The sequence below is a fragment of the Phaenicophaeus curvirostris genome, chromosome 8 (genome assembly GCF_032191515.1).
Source record: "Phaenicophaeus curvirostris isolate KB17595 chromosome 8, BPBGC_Pcur_1.0, whole genome shotgun sequence".
NCBI lineage: Eukaryota > Metazoa > Chordata > Aves > Cuculiformes > Cuculidae > Phaenicophaeus > Phaenicophaeus curvirostris.
The window spans coordinates 3,857,603-3,880,065 of NC_091399.1; the positions used below are offsets into that span (position 1 = coordinate 3,857,603).

At 42.2% G+C, this 22,463-nt stretch overlaps 1 protein-coding gene across 1 annotated transcript; it reads left to right on the forward strand.

The window, feature by feature from the left end:
- Positions 1-2,706: 2,706 nt before the first annotated feature.
- On the forward strand, positions 2,707-10,935 carry RWDD3 (RWD domain containing 3). Its single transcript, XM_069862141.1, has 4 exons — positions 2,707-2,796; positions 8,493-8,974; positions 9,669-9,784; positions 9,883-10,935. Exons 1-4 carry the CDS (start codon positions 2,712-2,714, stop codon positions 9,995-9,997), a joined length of 798 nt encoding a protein of 265 aa, XP_069718242.1. The 5' UTR covers positions 2,707-2,711; the 3' UTR covers positions 9,998-10,935.
- Positions 10,936-22,463: the final 11,528 nt, after the last annotated feature.

The following is a 22,463-nucleotide window of genomic DNA, read 5'->3' on the forward strand; positions in this document are numbered from 1 at the left end:
TGGAAAGCAAAGGATACTACGTTTGCAAGTAACACTGGGAAGATTAATCTTACATACTATGAAAGGTTGCGTTCTGTTTGCCTTGTCTGGCAAAGTGGAAAGTACTGGTGTCTTCAGTGCCATGTCGATCTGTCACAGGATGCTGGAACTAGTTTAGGCTGACTTTAAAAAGCAAGATTTTTTTAGAACCCTATTTGCTACATGCTGATGGGAAAGCATCCATTTAGAGAAATGAATATGGCTAATGTTATTCCATAAAACACTGCAATGTTTGAAGAAATCATAAAAGAAGGAGAGCGAAAATAAGATCTTGACTTCCAGTTTAAGAATAATGGAATATGAAGGCCAGATTGTAACTGTAGAAGTTCATTTCAAATTTAAATATTTAGCATTTCCACTAGTCTTGCAAATACAAGAAAATTTATTACATTAAGATGGAATTCAGATCTTTGACATGAAGCTGATATTTTCATAGTGTGAAAAATATCAAGCTGACATTATACTGTCTCATTTGATGACTTCCAAATGTCAGAGCGCGGTAACTTATTCACAGGGACCTCAGTGTCTTGTGATAGTGTCAATTTAAAAGACATTTACATCGACTTTTTTATTTAAACATGTAAAATGGAATATGCAAAGTGGATGAGGAGAAGGGGGAAAGACCAGGGGCAAGAAAGTTCTTAGTGATAGAACAAGGCACTTGTGAGGTGGATTTCCACCAAAGCCTTCCTCCAGTGGCGCTGGCTGTACTCCTGACAGCTCCCATTGCCTTTCGCTTCCCATCCACGTGGAAGAACATCCAAAAGTGTCCAGGCGAAGGTGCGAATTGGATATCTGGTAGGAGAAAGGAAATATTCCCATTTTTGCAACTGGAAGAATGCAAGAGAATTTACCCAGGAAGCCCACAGGAGAAGCAGGAATTGAATCCAGGCATTCCAAATGCCAGCCCAGAAGGACAGGATGTCATCCAGAGAGACCCGGACAGGCTGAAGAGGGTCTCTGAGAACCTCGTGAGGTTCAAGAAGGCCAAGTGCAAGGTCCTACACCCAGGCTGGGGCAATCCCTGGTTTCAATACAGGATGGGGGATGATGTGATTGAGAGCAGCCCTGCAGAGAAAGACTTGGAGTGCTGATTGATGAGATGCTTGATATGAGGTGGCAGTGTGCGCTTGCAGCCCAGGTGGCCAACTGTATCCTGGGCTGCATCAAAAGAAGCGTGGCGAGCAGGGAGAGGGAGAGGATTCTGCGCCCTATTCCTCTCTCATGAGACCTCATCTGAAGTACTGTATCTGGTTCTGGAATCCTCAGTGTAAGAAGGATATGGAGCTGTTGGAATGGGTCCAGAGGAGGCTACAAAGATGAGCAGAGGGCTGGAGCATCTCCCATACAAGGACAGGCTGATAGAGTTGGGATAGTTCAGCCTGGAGAAGAGAAGACTCTGAGGGGACCTTCAAGTGACCTTCCAGTATCTGGAAGGGGCTACAAGAAAGCTGTGGAGGGACTCTTCATAAAAGCTTGCAGTGATAAGACGAGGGGGAATGGATATAAACTGGAGAGGGGCAGATTTATACTAGATATAGGGAATTAAAAATAGCATGATATAGTTTCCTGAAAAAGCAAACCACCCATTCCTTGCTTTTAAAAGTGATTTTGTAACAAGGGATGATTTGAATGTTTCTTTTGGGATGGTTATTCCTGGGAGTTAAGAACACCCTTGGCTGTGGCAGAGCTCAGGGGACTGCTAATAGGGTTATGGAGCCACAGAAGTGTGAATTTAGAATCACGGAATGGTTTGGGTTGGAAGGGACCTTAAAGATCACCTGTTTCCAACCTCCCTGCCATGAGCAGGGCCATCCCACTAGATCAGGCTGCCCAAGACCCCATCCAACCTGGCCTTGAACACTGCCAGGGATGGGGCAGCCACAGCTTCACTGGGCAACCTGTGCCCGTGCCTCACCGCTCTCGTTGTTAAGAAATTCCTCCTTAAGTTTAGTCTAAATCTGCCCCTCTCCAGTTTATACCCATTGCCCCCAGTCCTATCACTACAAGCCTTTGTAAACAGTCTCTCCCTAACTTTCCTGTAGCCACTTTCAGGTACTGGAAGGTCTCTGTAAGGTCTCCTTAGAGCCTTCTCTTCTCCAGGCTGAACAACCCCAACTCTCTCAGCCTGTCGTCATAGCAGAGGTGCTCCTCCAGCCCTCTGATCATCTTTGTAGCCTCCTCTGGACCCGTTCCAACAGCTCCATATCGTTCTTATGCGGAGGATTCCAGAACTGGACACAATGCTCCAAGTGGGATCTCACAAGAGGGGAGTAGAGGGGCAGAATCCCCTCCTTCTCCCTGCTGGCTGCACTTCTTTTGATGCGGCCTAGGATACATTTGGCCTTCTGGGCTGTGAGCACATGCTGCTGGCTCATGTCGAGCTTCTCATCGACCAGCACCCCAAGTCCTTCTCTGCAGGGCTGCTCTCAATCACATCATCCCCCATTGTCTATTGAAATCGGGGATTGCCCTGACCCAGGTGCAGGACCTTGCCCTTAGCCCTGTTGAACCTCCCGGGGTTCTCCCAGCCCCCCTTCTCCGCCGGTCCGGGTCCCTCTGGGCGCCATCCCGCCCTCCTGCCAGGACCGCCACCCCGCTCCGCCCGCTCTCGCCGCCCGCAGCCCGCGGTGCCGCTCCCCGCGCCGCCAGCAGGGGGCGCCGCAGCTGCCATGGCGGCCCTGGCGCGGGAGGAGCTCTCGGCCCTCGCCGCCATCTACTGCGAGCCGGGCGCCTGCGAGGTGCTGGCGGCCTCAGGTGAGGCCGGCGGCGCCGCTCCTCGGCACGAGCGGCCCAGGGAGGCCGTGGGGCCCGTCTTCGCGGGGCTTGGGGTGGATTCGGGGGTCCCGGCTCTCGGAGGGCTTTTCCAGCCCGGGGATTCTGTGAGGAGCAGCGGGGCACGGGCCGGCTGCTGCCCGGCTGAACCAGCGTTCGCAACCCACGCGTGTAGCGAGAGCTGGGGCTTATCCCGAACTGTTTAGCGAGGGTTCAGCTGCGGAGAAGATTTGGTTGTCTCCGTCTTTTCCTGGGGGTAAAGCGATAATCCAGGCTTTAGGATGTGCTGGAACTTGTCCGGCTCCAGCAGCAGGCGCGTGGCTGCGGTTTTCCAGCGCTCGGAGGCTGAGCCTTCGCCTTTGCTGAGGGGAGAAGGGGAGGAGGTTTGTCCTTCTCGCTGCCGTCTGCTGCGGGAGCTCCGGGCACCGGCTGCCCAGGGAGGTGCTGGAGTCCCCGTCCCGGGGGGTGTTTAAAAGGCGAGTAGACGAGGTGCTCAGGGACACGGTTTAGTGGCAATAGGAATGGTTGGACTTGATGATCCAAGAGGTCTTTTCCAACCTGGTGATTCTATGATTCACTCTGCGTTTTCTGCGCCAGCCAGAAGCTAATTTTGAGATGACTTTTATCAGTCTGTGCTGTCGCCGTGTTGTGAAGATGCCCCTTCAGCCAGGGACAATAAATCCCACTAGTTCCAATGTACAGCAGCGGTTACTATCAGGCTCAAAGAACATACCTGGTGAAATATGCAAGTGATGCATCCCTGTTCAGATCAGGTACATTTTGAACATCTGAACATCCCTGTTCAGATACATTTTGCCTAGTACCTACCACAGATGCGACAACTCTCTTATTTATTTGTTGGAGATATATACACACAGAAACACAGTGAATGTGCATATATTCTGTATCAGTCACTATTCCCTGATGTCCTGGGAGCTATTGGAGCAAGCTGCCTGCAAGCAGCTTGCGGCTGGGTGCGCTGCGGTAAAATCCTGGAGAATGTGGTTAAAAACGCATCCAGTTGTTCGATGTCAACAAGGCCCACAGCATCAAGTCCTTCTTCCCTATAACATGTCTCCACATCCAGTGGCCTGCCTTCAGATTTCGTCTGCATGTGTATTCAGGCCAAAACAACTGGGATTGATAAGGAAACACTCTTTCTTTTTTTTACTGTGAGAGTGAGTGAGCACTGGAACAGGTTGCCCAGAGAGGCTGTGGAGCGTCCATCCCTTAGAGATACTCGGGAGCCATCTGGAGTTTGGGCAGCCTGCTTGCAGCTGGCCCTACTTGACTGGGAAGTTTGGACAAGGTGACCTCCAGAGGACCCTGCCAACCTCAACTCTTCCACGATTCTGCAAAAATAACTTTTTTGCTGGTTTGTTGTGAAATTACATGTAGCTTCTCTCGAGTGACTCACTTTAATTAAAAAGTTGCCAGGAAATTAATTTAATAAACCTGAAACTTTGATTTGAAAATAGTTGTTGAAATAGACAACAGCAAGCAGTTGCTTGAAAAGAGGACTTTGTATGTAGACAGCCGCAGAGGGATGAGAACATCAGTGTCTGCATGGAGCACAATTAACTAGGATAATCTAAAAGCAGAATTGTTTTCTGTCTAGATCTGCGTGGCACACCTCTTGCACTAGTGCAGGCAGGTAGTTCTGCCATTGTGGTTTTTTGATTGATGTATTTTTACAGATACACCAATGCAGATAGAGGTGTATTTTTAGAATTTGGTGGATGAAATGTTTTGGATGAGCTTTATTGTCTTAAAAGTTATCAAGTTCAGAAATGTTATTTTGGGCATAGTTTGAAAATACAGTATCCAGGCTTAGCAGATGTTTATTTTTAAAAATTTGAATGTATCTGAACAGTGTGGATGCATATCTGTGCCTCCAGATCTGTTAGAGAAATATGCACACATCCTTCTTGGTGCTTTGTAAAAGACTTAGAAACGTTCCAGGAAGGTAGAGTTAAGTGCCATGAATGCTCAAGGGGAGCAGGCTGTTATATTTGTATTGATGTTATGTAACCTTGCAGGGCCTTTAGCCAGGCTGTGTGCATAGTATGTTAGGATCATCTGTATCTGGTTGATTTCCATTGTTTTCTGCTGGAGTTGAAAACAACATTACGACAATCATTATTGGTAGTTGTCTTACTTTCGGAATTCTCTTTTACTTTAGGGCTACAGAATCTTTTAGTTTGTATACGATTAACTTTTGCTGTCTTCATTAGCTTATGTTTGCTTTATCTCTTCAAACCATACAAATTGTCGTAGACAAAGGGTGCACAGAAGTAACTTTGAGTAAGACTGTTATGTTATAGTATTGCTAATGCTGTAAGAGTAATTTGTGTGTAGATCTGCAGGGTCAAAACCAGAGGCCATCGGGGATTTATCGTTTTGAGGAATGTTTAAAAAATGCTTTTGAAGATCTCTTGGTATGCTAAAAACTTCAGGTTTCTGGAATTTAACAGTGAAGTATTCAGAATGTAAAATACGTTTTTATCAAAACAGATGTGTTGATGAATTTAAATAAACTAATTGCAGTATATCTTTTTTACCTTACATATCTATTTACAAAGGTTAGCATTACAGATAGAAATCCATAATTTACTTGTTAATCTGTTCTCTTCTGGTTTGCTCACCAAGCTTGCTATAAAAAGATATTTATATATTCTAAGCTTGTACATCAGTAGGTGCCATTTTCTGAATTTTAAAATAGACACGTGTATTGCGTAAAATGCCTTTGGGCAGGAGAGGAGGGTGATATCTGTCTGGTTGATATGGAACATAAAAAGTCTGAAGTGTGCTAGAGCTAAATATACTGATAAGCATGCAGCCATGGGGGAAATTAGTTAAAATGTATTGAGTTTAGCCTTACTAGCACATTAAATGCCAACAGAATGGCCATACCCAACCTTTTATTTCAGAATAATCACTGTTTTGCTGTGAAGACAGCTCAGACCTTATAGCGTGTGCAAACAAAGGAAATATTTCTTTAGAGCCTCTTTACGCAGGATGACAGTGGTTCGCTCTTTGTTCTGTCAGCTGTCTGCACCGCTGGTGCAGAAAATGGACGCTGGCATGTTTAAATAAACTTTAGGTGCTTTAGCCCCACAAACATTGTGAACTGATTCTCCCTTTCAAAGTAAGTCTGAAGCAGATGTAAATGAGCATGGCTGGGTGTTTTGTGCTAGCACAGGGTGATACACCTTGGGATGCGAGGCTGTGCTGCTTCCTTTGGGTTAGTTCATCGTCACAGGGCAAGGTGTGAGGTTGTTGCAGGTTTAAGATGATCACTGCAGCAGGAGGCCCTTGCTGAAGGGGCAAGGTTGGTCTGTCTGTTTATCCCTCAGTTACTTTTTGGTGAGATCTGTTATGACAAGGTAGTGAAAAAATCCTAGGAGGATTATTAGAAAAGTAACATGTTTTTCTGTCACTGCAATTAATCTGGCAATAGGGTGCATTTATAGGTTGTGCATTTTAAAATTTATTGGCAGCACGGTTTAAAATAAAGTGATTTGTGGGCAGGAATGTGATGGTGTTAATACTGTTCAGGCAGTGCAACTTGCGTTCAACTGGCTGCGTACCTGGTGAGGCTGCCCTGCAGAAGGGGCAGCTGGAAGGAGATGGGGCAGCAGGCACTGTCCATGTGTGGTGCGATGCTTAGGTGTGTGCGGAGACACTCCGGGGTGGCCAGGAGGGGGCTGGGAGTCCCAGCAGGTGCAGTGCAGGTTTTTCCTCTTGTGTGTGTGGTTTAATGTGCCAAGCCTAATGCGATGGCAGAGGAGCTATTGTTGCTGGTGCTTAGTTAGAAACATTTGCCAGGGCAGCAGAAGACAGAGGTTGGAGTGGCAAGGCTTGAAGTCCTCCTGCATAGTTACTACCTGAGAGTGAGGGCTGCATGCTGCCAGATGGATGCTTAGGAGTCTCTTCTGTGCATTTCTGGGGAACAAATTTGCCTTAAAAACAGTCTGGAAATTTTCATCGGGTCTTACAAGACTGGAGACCAACTCCCATTGGCAGGGAACGAGGCTTTGCGGTGTAGTGCCTGCAGGTATGGGCATGGTGGGTTGTAATTTAATTTAATTAATTGGATTTGTGTCCACTGCTTTCAGCTCTGGGTTTGACTCAGTTTAGATAGTGATGGCTTGTAGATGCTTGTATAGTTTTTTATAATAATGCTAGAGTTTGATTATTGGGTTTGGAGGGTTTGCCTTTTTATTTTGTGTCTGCTTTGACCTAGAGAGTTCTTCAGATGACCCAGGAAGGAGGCCTGGAAGCAAGCCCTTGGCTAAGCTCTCTAAAGTACTTCTGTCTGTCCAAGCCACTTTTAGGTTCTTTCACTTATTTAGTAAGGCTCAGATATGAAATCATAGAGAGCACTGACATTGGTTAGCGGCATTAGCAATATCAATCAAACATAATTCAACTGACTGGCATGTAAAGGGAGGTAAGATAAGGTAGTGGGAGAAAGCGGCAAGTCACTTCAAAAGAGCTCCTCTGAAACTTGGCTCTGCTGTAATCTGCCTTTCAAATCTGGCTTCTTCTGCCCTTGTAGGATGAATCAACCTGACATTTTAGCAGTTTTTTAAAGAAATGGCATGGAGTGTTTAGAATGCATCAAAGGGGTGAAGCAGAGAACATCTGAAAAAGATCATCTTTTATCTGATACCCTCTTTCTTCATTGCAGAGGAGCAAAAGTAGGTTAGGTCTTTGTGTCTGCTTTTCACTTTATGAAGTTTTGTATTGTTTTTCTGTGAAATGCATTTTAGTCAAAAAGGTTTTGTTGACAGAATTACTGTACATAACTTAAATATTCAGCATCTCTGATTATGTGATTTATAAGGAGGATGTGGTCTTTTGCTCTTCCTGCTACATGCTGTATGTATCTGTTTCACTCTGAAAATAATTCTGTTCTAAAGGAGACCAGCAACAGGTGTTGAGTAGATGTGCAGATATATGCAGATATATAAGTATATGCAAATGTATGTATGTATATGGTATTAAGGGTCAGATGTACATGAGAAATGATTTTGTTATGTCAGGCCAGCTGCTGTAAATGTAGAGAAGCTGGCAGAAATAATTAAGCATAATTTCCCTGAAATTTGAAGGGGACAAAGAATCTGGTTTTTTTCTTTCCAAGGCTCTTTTTAGTGTGGAGCTACTTTGGAATGGTTTTCTTAAAATAATACCCGGTACAAGTCTGTTTGCCAGGTCTGTTTGTTTGTGCTGGTATTGGTGCTAGAAGCCCTACAAATTTCTCTAGGAGCAAACTTAGGGTAGTGCTGAATCCATCCAGAAAAGTCTGGTTTCAGTTGTCCTCACTGCTGCTGTTGAGATGTGGAAGCCAGCTTATGTGTTTCTAAGAGAGACAATTCTTTATTACTGACTTGTCTAGACTTTGAAAGAGCCAAAAAGTGTGAATGCTTTTTAGAATGTGTTAATAACTTTCTTTCTAGTATGATATAGAAGTGTTTCATTTCAAGATTCCCTGCAAGTATAGCCTGAGCCATTGGTTGCAACCTCCCACCCCGCAAAATAACCCTCGCTTCCTATCTCATATGGAAAAGCAGTCATTTGAGTTGAATTGGTACAGAAAGTAGCATGACTTTATGATTTATTATGTATTTCAACTTTAAGCAAACTATTAATGTTTATTTTTTGATACTTTACAGAGACGCATGGATTCACATTTAGAATTCAAATCAGTGTGAAAGAACTGCTGGATACAGATGTACTTCTAAAGTTGTTGTTTCATTTACCAGTCAATTATCCCTCAGCTATACCAGATATTTCTGTTAGCTCAGATCAGCTTACAAGGGCCCAGTGTATGGACGTGAAAGATAAATTACTTGAACAAGCAAAGAAGCATCTTTCTGAACCGATGGTACATGATCTGATTCTCTGGATACAGCAGCATCTTAAATATGTCATTAAGCAATCCGCAACAGTTTGCAATGAAAATACTTTGTCAAAAGAAGCAAGTGCAGAGGATGGTATCTGGATGTTCCTTTTGCATTTAGATCACATGAGAGCAAAGGCAAAATACATCAAAACTGTGGAAAAATGGGCTTCAGATCTAAGGCTGACTGGAAGACTGATGTTCATGGGCAAGATAATATTGATTCTTCTTCAGGGTGACAGGAACAACATTAAGGTGCGGGAACAATGAATGTTGTCTAGTTCTATCGATCTACTGCTGAAACCCATGTGTCTGAATATTTTGTGTGTGTTTTTCTGAGATTAACAATTTTGGAAGCAAATTGATCATTAGGAGGTCAGGAAGGCCCAGCAGCTTTATTCTGTTTTCAAGAAAAACAAGTTATTCTATGGAAGGAAACCAATGATACTTGTAGACTGTGGCCTATATTGCTTTGCTTCCCACTGTAATGATCCGTCTGTATTCCATTACTCTAATATGCCTAGGTTCAGTCTCCTGTATTTCCCAAGTGCCCTGGAAAACAGAAAATTTGCGATGAGAATTTACTGACAGACATATTTCTAGATCATTACTGTCTCTTTCCTTGACTTAGACCACATGGTGCTGCAAGTGCCCACCTGAGCTTTGAACTTGTCTCTACTTATGAACTCCCACTGCTTTAGGCAAGTTTTTGTGGTGTTATTGGAGGAGAATGTTTTGGCTTTTGAAACTTGTGTTTTCTAAATCACTTAAGACTGTGCCTAACTTCAGGCTGGCGAACAAAAACAGTCATACACTTTTTGGGATGGGCACTTTCAAAGTTTGATTGCTATCTTCTGAAAATATGTATGTTTTGATCGATTTTTGCATTTTAATAAATTTCAAAGATACTAGATGGCATTTAATATTTTGTTCTTTTTTTGTCATTTAGGAGTACTTGATTCTTCAGAAAACTTCTAAGGTTGATGTGGACTCAAGCGGAAAGAAATGCAAAGAGAAAATGATTAGTGTACTGTGTGAGACAAAAGTACAGTCACAGCATAAAAGGTATAATTTAGTACTGTTGTGGATAGAAAAGTAACAGAATTGATAATTACATTCTGACAAATCTAGTCGTATTCATGAGTTTCCCTTTTACAATTTAGGTTTCAGACATTTGAAGTCAAAGAATATTCAACGCTGGATGAACTACAAAAAGAATTTGAAACAGCAGGACTTACAACTCTTTTCTCTGAGTTTGTGCCTCCTCTCTTAAAATAAAACTATAAGAGAATACTGGTCTCTTGAACCAAAGCAGTAGTTGACTCTAGATGCTGATGGAAGATAAAAGGACTAAATTGGCAAATAATGCTAAAGCTTTCCTGCAAAAAAATGCCAGAAGCAGCCAAGCTCTTGCAAGAAGGAGAAGGCAATTCACACATTAAGAATTGATAAATTTTTGACAGTTATGTATTGATAACATTTTCCAAGGGATGTGCAGTTAATTATCATAATTGCATGACAAGCATGAGAGATTGGGAAGAAATTATGTTAAAATAATGGTCTTCTAGTTTCGCAATCCCTATTTTTCAGTGTTTTGTTTTTTATCTTTCGTGGTAGTGGTTTTTCATAATGGCTTGCTAGAAAGCGTGACCAATTTTGCTTTGAAAGGTCATGTGAAGATATTTCAATAAAAAGCATAGCAAATGGGATTTGAATGTTAGGACAGCATATACTTAGTATCCCCTAAGTGTCCATCTGCTAACTTTTCCTTCTCCATTTATCTGACTATAAATACTAAAATGTTGATTTAAAGAAAAAGTTCATGTCACTTGGGGCCTGAAAAAACTTAGAAGTGTGTTATTGAATGTTAGTTTTTACTCTAAAATGTATAAAAGCACCCAAATGGAGAATTTAAATTGATTAAAAAGCTGGGGAAGAGACAATTGTAATATTTTCTCTGATAGTTTACAGATTTCTTTTTGCACTTTATCTAGTTTTGCTGTCTGTGCATCCTTAGATATTTTGTTTAAATTAAACTGTCAGAGCAGTATATATACAGACTTCAGTTTTCTGCCACTGAAGACTTCTGTCAAGTCATCTGTCATTTTAGAAGCTGGTAAGTTATAACTCCCTATTAAAATTTTCCTATCTTTAGCACTTTTTTTCTGATTGGTCGGTGGCCCTGGTCAACTTATAAACTTTTTTTTCTGTCACTAGTCTGTGTTTTACTTCAGTATAGAGTAAAAAAATTACATATATCATTTTTCAAATTAAGTTGTGCAAGTTCAGTTTGCCGGGAAAGAACCGAATGCTTGATTTGATTTGATTACTTACTTGCAGCCCAGAAGGCCGACCATATCCTGGGCTGTATCAAAAGAAGCATGGCCAGCAGGTCGATGGAGAGGATTCTCCCTCTCTGCTCTGCTGTCAGGAGCCCTCACCCGGAGTACTGCATTCCATTCTGGAGTCCTCAGCACAGAAAAGACATGGATCTGTTAAGAGTGATTCCAGAGGAGGCCACAGAGATGATCAGAGGGCTGGAGCACCTCCTGAATGAGGACAAGCTGAGAGAGTTGGGGTTGTTTAGCCTAGAGAAGAGAAGACTCCAGGGAGACTTCATTACAGCCTTCCATTACTTAAAGGGGGCTACAGGAAAGCTGAGAAGGGGCTCTTTATCAAGGAGTGCAGCGATAGGATGAGGGGTAACTGTTTAAAGCTGAAAGAGGGGAGTTTTAGGTTAGATACTAGGAAGGCATTTTTTACTGTGAGAGTGGTTAGGCACTGGCACAAGTTGCCCAGAGAAGTCGTGGCTGCCCCATCCCTGGAGGTTTTCAAGACCGGGTTGGATGAGGCTTTTAGCAACCTGGTCTAGTGGAAGGTGTCCTTGCCCATGGCAACGGCCCAGGCAGCAGGGACCTTTAAGGTTCCTTCCAATTCAAATTATTCTATGATTCTATGATTTATTTCTTAAAATTATTTAAGTCCTTTGATTTCTATTTTACCCAATACCATTCTCTAGCAAGACTAGCTAAGTTGTTTAGTAGTTAAAATTTTGAAGTTATGAATTTCTCAGTAGCTAACAATACTGTTACAATTGGTTTTAGCTTGTAGCTAAGCATGTCCTTTACTGCTCTCTAAAAGTCACTTCTGGCAGCCAAATGTTTCCTGTATTCCTTGTTAACTGAATGTATTTAAACACTTAAGTGTCAATTAAATTCTCTTTTATACTGAGAGAAGGCTGGTACAATTTTGTTAGTTCCTGTAGTGTGGTTTGGCAAATCATTGCGTAAGACATTTTGATTTCCACTTGCATACTCAGACCATGACATCATGCCTCTTTCTTTTTGTTATCTAGAAAAGCAACTAAAACAAATTACTAAGATTTTGAAGTTTTGCCATTTGAGATGTCAAATGCATAGCGGATTGTAGACTATTTGAGAGTTTCTTAAGTTTTTAAAGAGTTTGGTAATTTTCCTAATATGGAGTGTCTCAAATACATATGTTGCACGTTATTTTATGTACCAAGGCTTCTTTAATGAGACTGTAGCAAAAGCTTTTCTTAGTGAGTCTTTCATGTGTAGCATATATAGTACTTCAGGCACAGCAGAAAACAGACTGGGTTAAACAGGTTTTACAAATCTGTTCCGTATTATTCTGAAATGGCTTCCCAAGAGAAAGGAAATCTAATTTTCTACCTTTTTAAGTGTATATGGAGATGAATTTTTACTTTTATGAAGAAGAATAAAGCACAAGTATCTTTAAAATATTAAAATAACATGTATTTTAAGTTACAGTTTTCAAAACTATGCTATTCGCAGATAAAATATCGGTGTTGAAAAATCGTGTGTCAGTGGAGTATAAAGTCTTGAGATGATGCTGAAGCTCTCTCCTTATACTATGTGATAGATCTGACAAGTATCAAAACCAAGAAAAGCCCTGTGCATGTACAGCATCAGAAAACATAATCCCTATCTTTCTGCAAATCTAAGTGTTGCCAGATAGATTTTATGTCCTCAACAAGCTCTTTACTTTAAAATGCTTCACTTTTCTGGAAAGAGAATAAGTAGCTGGGTGTTTTAGCACATCCTATATCACAGTCTTGCTCATCTTCTTGCTGAACTAAGTTGTTGTAAGGAGCTGAGGTACTTAATGCGTTCTTTGCCTCGGTCTTTAATTGTAAAGAAAGTTGTTCCGTCTGTGTACAAACACAGGAGCTAGAGGAGCAAAATGAGGCTCCCATGATCCAAGAGGAGGTGGTCAGAGCCTTGCTAGCCCAACTAGACACCCACAAGTCTATGGGGCCAGACGGGATTCATCCTAGGGTATTGAACGAGCTGGTGGATGTGCTGGCCAAACCCCTTTCCATCATCTTCCAACAGTCCTGGAAGACTGGGGAAGTCCCACTGGACTGGAGGCTGGCTGATGTTGTGCCCATCTACAAGAAGGGTCGCAGGGAGGATCCAGGGAACTACAGGCCTGTCAGTCTGACCTCAGTGCCAGGGAAAGTCATGGAGCAGGTGATCTTGAGTGCTATCATGAAGCACATGCAAGAGAACCGGGTGATCAGGCCCAGTCAGCACAGGTTCACAAAAGGCAGGTCTTGCCAAACTAACCTGATCGCCTTCTATGACAAAGTGACTCGGCTGCTGGATGAGGGAAAGGCTGTGGATGTATCTTCCTGGACTTCAGCAAAGCCTTTGACACAGTTTCTCACAGCGTTCTGCTTGGGAAACTGTCAGCCTCTGGCCTGGACAGGCGCACACTCTCCTGGGTGGAAAACTGGTTGGCTGGCCGGGCCCAGAGAGTGGTGGGAAATGGTGTGAAATCCAGCTGGAGGCCAGTGACAAGTGGGGTTCCCCAGGGCTCAGTGCTGGGTCCAGCCCTGTTCAATGTCTTTTATCAATGACCTGGATGAAGGCATCGGGTGCACCCTTAGCAAGTTTGCAGATGACACTAAGCTGGCTGGAAGTGTGGATCTGCTGGAGGGTAGGGAGGCTCTGCAAAGGGATCTGAACAGGCTGGACCGCTGGGCAGAGTCCAATGGGATGAGGTTTAACAAGGCCAAATGCCGGGTCCTGCACTTGGGGCACAACAACCCTGTGCAGTGCTACAGACTAGGAGAAGTCTGTCTAGAAAGCTGCCTGGAGGAGAGGGACCTGGGCGTGTTGGTTGACAGCCGACTGAATATGAGCCAGCAGTGTGCCCAGGTGGCCAAGAAGGCCAATGGCATCTTGGCTTGTATCAGGAACGGCGTGACCAGCAGGTCCAGGGAGGTTATTCTCCCTCTGTACTCGGCACTGGTGTGACCGCACCTCGAATCCTGTGTTCAGTTCTGGGCCCCTCACCACAAGAAGGATGTTGAGGCTCTGGAGAGAGTCCAGAGAAGAGTGAGGAAGCTGGTGAAGGGGCTGGAGAACAGGCCTTATGAGGAGTGGCTGAGAGAGCTGGGGTTCTTTGGGCTGGAGAAGAGGAGGGTGAGGGGAGACCTCATTGCTCTCTACAACTACCTGAAAGAAGGTTGTAGAGAGGAGGTTGCTGGCCTCTTCTCCCAAGTGACGGGACAGGACGAGAGGGAATGGCCTCAAGCTCCGCCAGGGGTGATTTAGGCTGGACATTAGGAAAAGTTTTTCACAGAAAGGGTCATTGGGCACTGGAACAGGCTGCCCAGGGAGGTGGTTGAGTCACCTTCCCTGGAGGTGTTTAAGGCACGGGTGGACAAGGTGCTGAGGGTCATGGTTTAGTGATTGATGGGAATGGTTGGACTCGATGATCCGGTGGGTCTCTTCCAACCTGGTTATTCTATGATTCTATGATCTCTGTGTTTCAGAAGTTGTAAAACCAGTTTATACAATGTTTTTTTATCATAGTTGAGTCTGTTACTCACTAACTTACACTGGATAAATCAAAGAGTCCAGTGTGGGAAGGGACTGTGTTTTTTTTTCACTTGATTTGATGTGCTTCAGAAGAATTACAAATCTGATCAGCTTGAGACTATTCAAACAGTGAAGAACATAAAAATTGATGTCAGTCTGATTCTGTCAAAGCAAATGCTTTTGTCTACCTATCAATCAGTCTCTTATTTTGAAGGATAAGGGGATATCTTGTGCTGAGACAAGTAAACAATATTTTTAAAGGTTGTTCTTTTGGAAGGAGGATGCAGCTGTCTGTTAACTGATAGTTTGTTTCCATTTATTGTAAAAAGAGATGGGCAAGGCTGTGAGTCACTGGGGTACAAAAGTCATCGAAATGCATATTGTGGTGCATGTTTCACCCTCCAAAGGAACTAAAACATACACAGAAGAACAAAACTCAGCGAAACGAAGTTAAGACTCTTGAGAATCTTTTAAGAATGCATATCAGTGTCTAAAAAGTTAGTGAAGTATGTATAGCTATCAGAATAAGACAATTCAATTGAAAGGAAAAACAAGTCCACAAAGAGAAAATGGTTTAATAAGTAAATAAGAAGGTAGCTTTCTTGTGGATATCATATTATAAATAGTTCTTTGAACAGCATGGTTTGTAAAGGCTCGTTTCCTTTGGACTTTCTTGTTTCTAAACAGTTGCATGCAAGAATCCTTTCGTGCAGAAGAGACATTCACAGTGATGATCTTCCAAGTGGGTTCTCTGATGCCTGATATTGATTGTGCTCTCTGCATAATTTGTTAAAGTATCAATAGCATTTTTCTTCTCTGCTACCTGTTTTCATCAAAGTTGTAGGAACTTGGCTTCTTTCAGGCCGTTAATCTCTCTTTTTAATTGAGATGTCTTGAATTCAGAAGTTCTGGAATAATTTTGTAGTATAATTATGCATGCTTCTGCATGGACAAGAAGTTGCTGAAATTTGTAACTGTAGTTTTCTTTGAAAATCAGGCTAAAATGAAAGCTGTTGCAATAGGACTGACTACTCAAAAAATCAGATTTTTAGGACAAGCTGAGGTTTGATTTGTATTTTTGAATGCCTTGGCTTATTAAGTATGTGGGAAAACAAAAAATGGGTTAAGAAAGAAAGAAAGAAAGATACATAGAAATAGAAGCAAACCTCCACACCCAGTGTTAGCCCTACTTGCACAGTTGTTTTTGAATGAATACATCGCGTCCAAAGCATCCATTCTAATCTGGAAGAGACAAGCTCGATCCACAGAAGGGCGTGCGAAACCACAGTTGAATGAATGCCTTGGAGGACCATCCCAGTCTAGAAGAGACGGCACTGGCTGTGTTGGGCAGGTTTGTTGGTGAATGGCACAAGTTCACTTTTTCTTCTCCTTTCATGTTATTCGTGAGTGTTGTATGTCTGCATTTTCTGTGGGATGAGAATAAGGATGGTCTGGTGGTCTGAGGAGCTCTTCTTTCTCGTTACCCATTGTGCAGCAAGTGTAAACTGAAGCGATCAAAGGAGCAATGTGAGATCCGTGTAATTTTTATCATTACGTGTTATGTCAGGTCTTGATACATATGTATGCTGCTACTACAGCAGAGTGGTCATGTCTTTGGAAACAAGGACATGGGAGTGCAACAGCTGAAAGCCCAGTTTTTCTGCAGTTTTGGTTTTTTAGAATCATTACTGACTGCCACTGTGACCCAGGTCTGTAGATAAAACTATCTCTGTATTGGTAGAGGGAGCACAAATAAAACTCCCTTGTTTTCTGTATTTCAAGGCATTATTTATTGCATTAATATGTACTATTTATACTTAAATGTTTTTATTCTCATCTCTTGGTAAAGAAACCTTTATGAGCAGCTTATACTGCAAAGTAGCCTACTGTTCAGGAGAATAGCATGATATCAGTGGAAGTAATGTGAAGTTCCAGAGGAAGGAACTACTTCTAATGGGAGACACCATCAATACTGGGAATTCATCAACCTCATTTACTTATTCAGTCTCATTAAGATTAGAATTTTTGCACACGCATCCATCGATTCAACCTGCATTTGTTGTTTGCTGTTACAGGGAGGATGAGACAGTGAGAACTTAATGGATGCAAATCCTTGATATAATCAATTAAAAAAATGGAAAGTATTTTGGTTTTGTGAATAAGTCCGATTTTTATGGGTTTGTAGTTCTATCTTGTTTTCCTGTAAGACTGTTTGTTTCTTAGTTCTGTGTGAAAGACCCACAAACCCCTCCAAGATTAGTATGAGTTATATGCAGAAGCACTGTAATGAGCCTAAAGAAACGTCATAGTGAAAAAATGCTTGTTTACATTGTTTCTTTTAAAAATAGTTTAATTATCCCCATAGATGCATGATTTATAACCCTGTGTCCCATGATTTGTTCAGTTTTATCTGAGAAAATACAAACATCATAATTTCTTAGTTCATTTAAAATAAGAAGATGAAATGTTGCACACACTATTTCTGCCAGAAAAAACCTGAATTTGCTTATGTTATGAAATACCACAATTGCTGGAATCAACTTTCATATATCTTGTTGTAGCATTAAGCATTATCAGCCTGTCTCTTTGTGCATAACACATGTAAGTCTGGCAGCACTCTGTGCTGCTTTTATATTTTATATGTATGCTTAATTTTATGTTATCTTATGCAAGAGTTATGATTGTTTATAGGCTTAATTATAGACATAAATGGAACTTGAAATGTAAATATGCTAATAGCATTATGCAGTTATTGTTCTGTGCTATTTTCATATTTTCATTGGCTTTTATATCAATATTAGCTCATGTTTTCAAACCTCACAGCGTTAACCTGCAGTGAAGAGAACTCTTCAGAATAACAGAAAAATCTGCCTGAAAGACACATTGATGTAAGGAATTCTTGGACTCCAAAAATGCATCCCTTAATATTTTCTGTTAATTATGCATTCAGGTGCTTTAATTTTATGCTAATAAGATAATAACCATTACACATTTGATTTCTTTTGTGTTTCTTAATGTAATACAAGTAATCTGTTTCCTGCATTAGAACATAGCTGATTGTAGAAGTGGGGTCAGTATTTTTATTAGTATTCCCCATTATAAATGATTCATTATAAGTATGCGTTGTTATGTATTGTAACTTGAATGCCAAGAGTCATTTTAGGATGAAACTTGATCCAGAAGATCTCTGCATTAGAACAGTGACACTAGTTTGTGCTTCTTTTTCGACTGTCACCTTTTACATTCCCAGGAATAAGAAATGAAGATGGATTTATATGGGAAGTCATCAAATAATGTTTTTTTCTTGAGCTGAGCTTAACAGGCCAGCTCACTGTGTTATAGTAGATCTTGGTAACTGCTGTTTAGAGGTGGAGTACTCTCTAGGCCCTTATGGGACCACTTTCGGCACTATCTAATTGTGCCACTGAAGCAATTAGCTAGATATTTCTTCAACCTTATACAGAGAATTGAAGGGGCTATGCAGAAAATGAATGGTTGACTGCAGCTTGATCTGAGCTTTACACCAGGAGAGGAGCCTGGTACTCCTTCTATGTTAGTGCCACAGGGGCTAATAACGTAAAGTTTACGCTTGTGCTAGTCACAGAGAACGCTGCAGAGCAAAATCAGTGCCATGGTTTTAAGACTGAAGGTGCTAAAATCAATGTACCTTTGTCATTCTTGGGATGCACTTAGCAAAAAATCAACACAAATTGATTTTGTTGGTTTCTGATCGATCACTAATCTGTAGTAGTATACAGAAGCAGGGTACATTTTTATGGTAGTTGATGCTATGAGTACCTTTCAGTCAAGATATTATAAAAAGCAGTTCTTTCTAAAGTAAAATAACTCAGTTACTTTGAGAACGTGAGATGCTGAACAGAAGCTGAGCTGCGTGGATAGAGCTATGCCAGAGGCTGATTTTTATCTGGTAGAAGTGGATGTGTTAGAAAGAAACAGACGGCAATAAAACACTGGTGATGTGGCTTTCAGAGAAGCCAAAAGAAAGTTTTTAATCCAACAGATTACTCTCTTGGAAAGAGATTTGAAGATATGAGCAAAGAAATTGCTACTGTTTCCAAGCTTCAAGTAGAAGTGCCTGAAATAAATATGCAGCTTCATTGTCATTTTCTCTTTTTAGCAGAAAAGGCGTGTAGAGCTGAGAACTAAGTAATGGAAGTTTTCACGGGTATAGAGATGACTAACCTTACTCAAGAGCTGCAGGCTGTCAGCAAAGGAATTAAAGCAATTCTTAGAAATTTTCCTCAAATGGCCCAGGGATGACGGAGGCTTTGTTGAGGCAACAACCTCCAAAAGTCTCATAAGACTATCCTACCATGCTGTCATACCTCCAGGTGGTTGGGAAGATTGATGGAAGAGATGACCAGCAGCTCCCAGGGGTAGATTATGTGTAAAATATGGGCTTTCTGGAAAGCAGGGACTAAGAGCTGACAAATCACTCTCAGAAAAAAAGCATGCACTTATATGTGGAATCAGAAAAGACAGGTAAGTGTTTAATTTTTATGAGACTTTATCTGCATTAATACCGTTGAGACCTGGTGTGGAGGTATTAGGTGGTCCTTGCTCAAATACTGCATAGTGTCCTGGGCAGGTGATGTATTTCGGTTCCACATCAAGTACAGAGATTGTTTTGGATGATAACGGTGGTCAGTGGCATTACAAGATTTAAGTGCTGCAAACTTGTTCTAGGTCAAGGATTTGCTGTGGGCTTAAGACTCACCCTTTTAAGTATGGGTTAGACAAGTCACATCTAGTAAGAGCAAAAATAGGAGGGAAAGAAAACACTCCACTGAAATGGCTACAAAATCACCTTTGTGAGGTACTTGTATGCCAGAGGAGGACTTCAGGGTGACCTTTGCATTGACAAGGAGACAAATGCTGGAAACTCAGCTGGGTGTGAGGGTGTCAGTGAGAGTTTCTCAGCTGTGCGGTACCTGGTGGGTGCCTGGAGCTTGGCACAGAGCGTGCATCTTTCCTGCCAGCCATGCACCACATTCATTTCTTCCTTTCTTTCCCTTTGTTTAAAGGCGGCTGCAGAAGAGGAGCTGGAAGCAGCTTGCTCTAAATTCTGTTATTTCCTTCCTACAATACTAATTATTAAAAGATGCTGCAGGTTTCCTTCAGACTAATTTTGAAGAATCAGGGGAATGCTTTTTAAAACAAAGAAAGGAACAGTGATAAAACCTCAGGAGAAGCTTTTCATTTATGTATCAGTGCTGTGGAAAAAGAAAAAAAATCATAACAAGAAGCACAATCATAAAGCAGAGCAGGAACAAAGACATGTCCTCAAGCCAGTCCAGAGTTGCCATCTCTCCGAGCTCCTGGCAGAAGCTGATGTTAGTGCTCAGCAGAGGAGAACAGGTATCTGTACAGTAGTGCCTGTTGCTGGCATTAAAGATCTCTTTATGGGGGGAACTAGGAGACAGCTAAAGGCAAAGGCAAAGCTTGGAAGCACAGACAGCATACTGACGATTTTTAAGGTCTCAGCTTTTAAACAGCCATGGGAGCTGGTCCGTGTGATGTGGTGTGTAACAGTGTAACACCCACAGGAGCACCATACTGGCTCAGAAGTACTTATTTAACTGACCAAATCTATTGGAAAATGTAACTAAATTGAACCCATGTCATCAGTTCCGAAGGACAAAGGTCATTGTAGGAGATGAAGCTGTTCAGAACTGGGGAGTGCTGGTTTTCAAAGCTGGACAATTGCAATGTTCTTGGTTGCTGTGACATTTTTTGCAGTAGCTATGTGGAAAAAAAAAAGGGAGGGGAGGAAACAATTGATTCTTACTCTTTTGTGCTGAAACAGTGGTCTTACTTTCTTTTATGGTTCGTGTAAGTACAGTCACTGTCTGAAGGAGCACAGTGACATTTCAGCCTGGATGCCCTAGAACTGAGAAAGAAGCTCTGGCAGGTAGGGCTGGAAGGACTGGGAAAGCGATGTGCTTTCTGTCCAGGCAAAGGGTGCAGAAACTGTCCCCAGCAGTGGCTGTCTCTGGCCAACTTGTGACAGACACATTATCCCATTAACTGTCCAAGTTGTTACACAGGTTGTTAAATATGGGCAATTCTAACCCTCGTACTAGGGACGAGGATGTCATGAGGATGGAAAAACCATAATTCCAGAGCTGTGTGCTGCAAAACACCTTATTTTTGTGTTTTTATTGTGAATGTCTTTCCATTTGTAAAGTGCGAGAAAATGACCGAATAGTGAAAGTCAACTACACAGCAAAACACCAAAAATATGGGATACAGACTGCCAATCAGTGAAAATCCATCCACTGTCACTTATATAAATGGAAAAATAAGAGTCTGTTCCTCTTCAGAAAAGTAGTTTATGCAGTCTGTGTAAAGGCAAATTATTTAGTCCAGTGCAAGGAAAATTCTTTTTTTCCTCTCTGAAACCAATTTAATATTAACTGATGAAGCTATTAGAAGATACTGAGCCCAATATGAATCCCTTCATTGGAATACACGATGTGGAGGAGTGGTTTATCTCACAGAAAGCCTGCCTCCATTTTGGAAGTAATGGGTTTTTATTTTTTTTTGCTTTCTTAATAATAAAGGAAGAGAGAGGGGTAGATCTGCTAGAATACTCTCCTTATCATCTTTCCAGCTTCTGCTGTCATGGAGAGGAGTAGCTGAGAGTTGAAAGGGGAAAAATTCTAACTATTGTGCTTTCCCTGAGATAAGGAATATTTTAGAGTCCCTTGTCTCATGCATGAAACCTGGTAAAAGGGAGTTATATTAACATATGGAAGAGTTTTGGGGAAAAACGTATCTTAGCCTCAGGAGTCTCCTTTTGACTGTTGGTTTGTCTGGGTGTTTTATGTGCCTTTGAAAATGAATGTTAAAAGGGGGACTATGAGCCGCATGGGCTGAGATTGCTGCGGTGACCTGAAGAGGTGAAAGCCCATTTGAAAAGGTCTATTTTAAATGTTTAAGGAATTAATAATTGCCAAAAAGAGCAGATTACTAGAAGAACAAGCATCATATATGCCATGTTATAGAAGGATCCAGCACTCATGGGAGGCATTTGCGACAACAGTCTTTCAGTGGGTGACATTTATGTACATGATAAAGAGACAAGACCTCTTAATGTAAAATTTATAATGAGCTTTCTAATGCCATCAGTTTTTTTAGGCTTAAAAAATTTCTTCTTTCATAACATTAACTCCTCGTGTTCAACAATCAGCTTTTGGGGATAGCGGGGGACAGCCCTGCGGGTGTGTAAGGTGGTGGATGCGCTGGGCGGCTGCGGGACCCAAGAGGATGGGGCAGGTGCAGGTGTCTGCAGGCAACAGCAGCTGGGAGGGCTGTGTGCACGGTGGCTGCTGCTGGACCAAGCACAGTGAAAGAGATGGGGAGAATGTATTGTTACCCTTGTTTTTTTCTGAAAGCGTATTTGGGAGTTGAGAAGGAGCATTTCTATCCCTTGTTGGTGATGCAGGGCCAGCAAAGAACTACCAAGTAGAGAAGAGAGAGAGTGGAAATACTGAATGAGGAAGAAGGAAACAGACATTGGACTAGAAACTGTTGCTAAAACCAGTGTGAGACAATGGGCTGAGAGTGCCAGACTGAGCACAATGTGTGAGAGTAGAATGTGTGGATGGAGACCAGTGGCTGCAGTGAGGCTGGCTACCCCGTACCTGAGGGCTGCGGGGCATCATGCCTGCCTCCCACCTTCCCCTGTGGCTGCAGGCTGCCCCTCCAACTCGCCATCCATGCCAGAGGAGAAATAGTGGATGAGGGTTATTGCTGCTCTCTGTTCTGCTTCTTGTGTTTTCAACCAGAGGCATCTTCTGCACAGGGAGCTTCACCCGGCACTGCTCAGCTATGTGTCCTGATGTCTT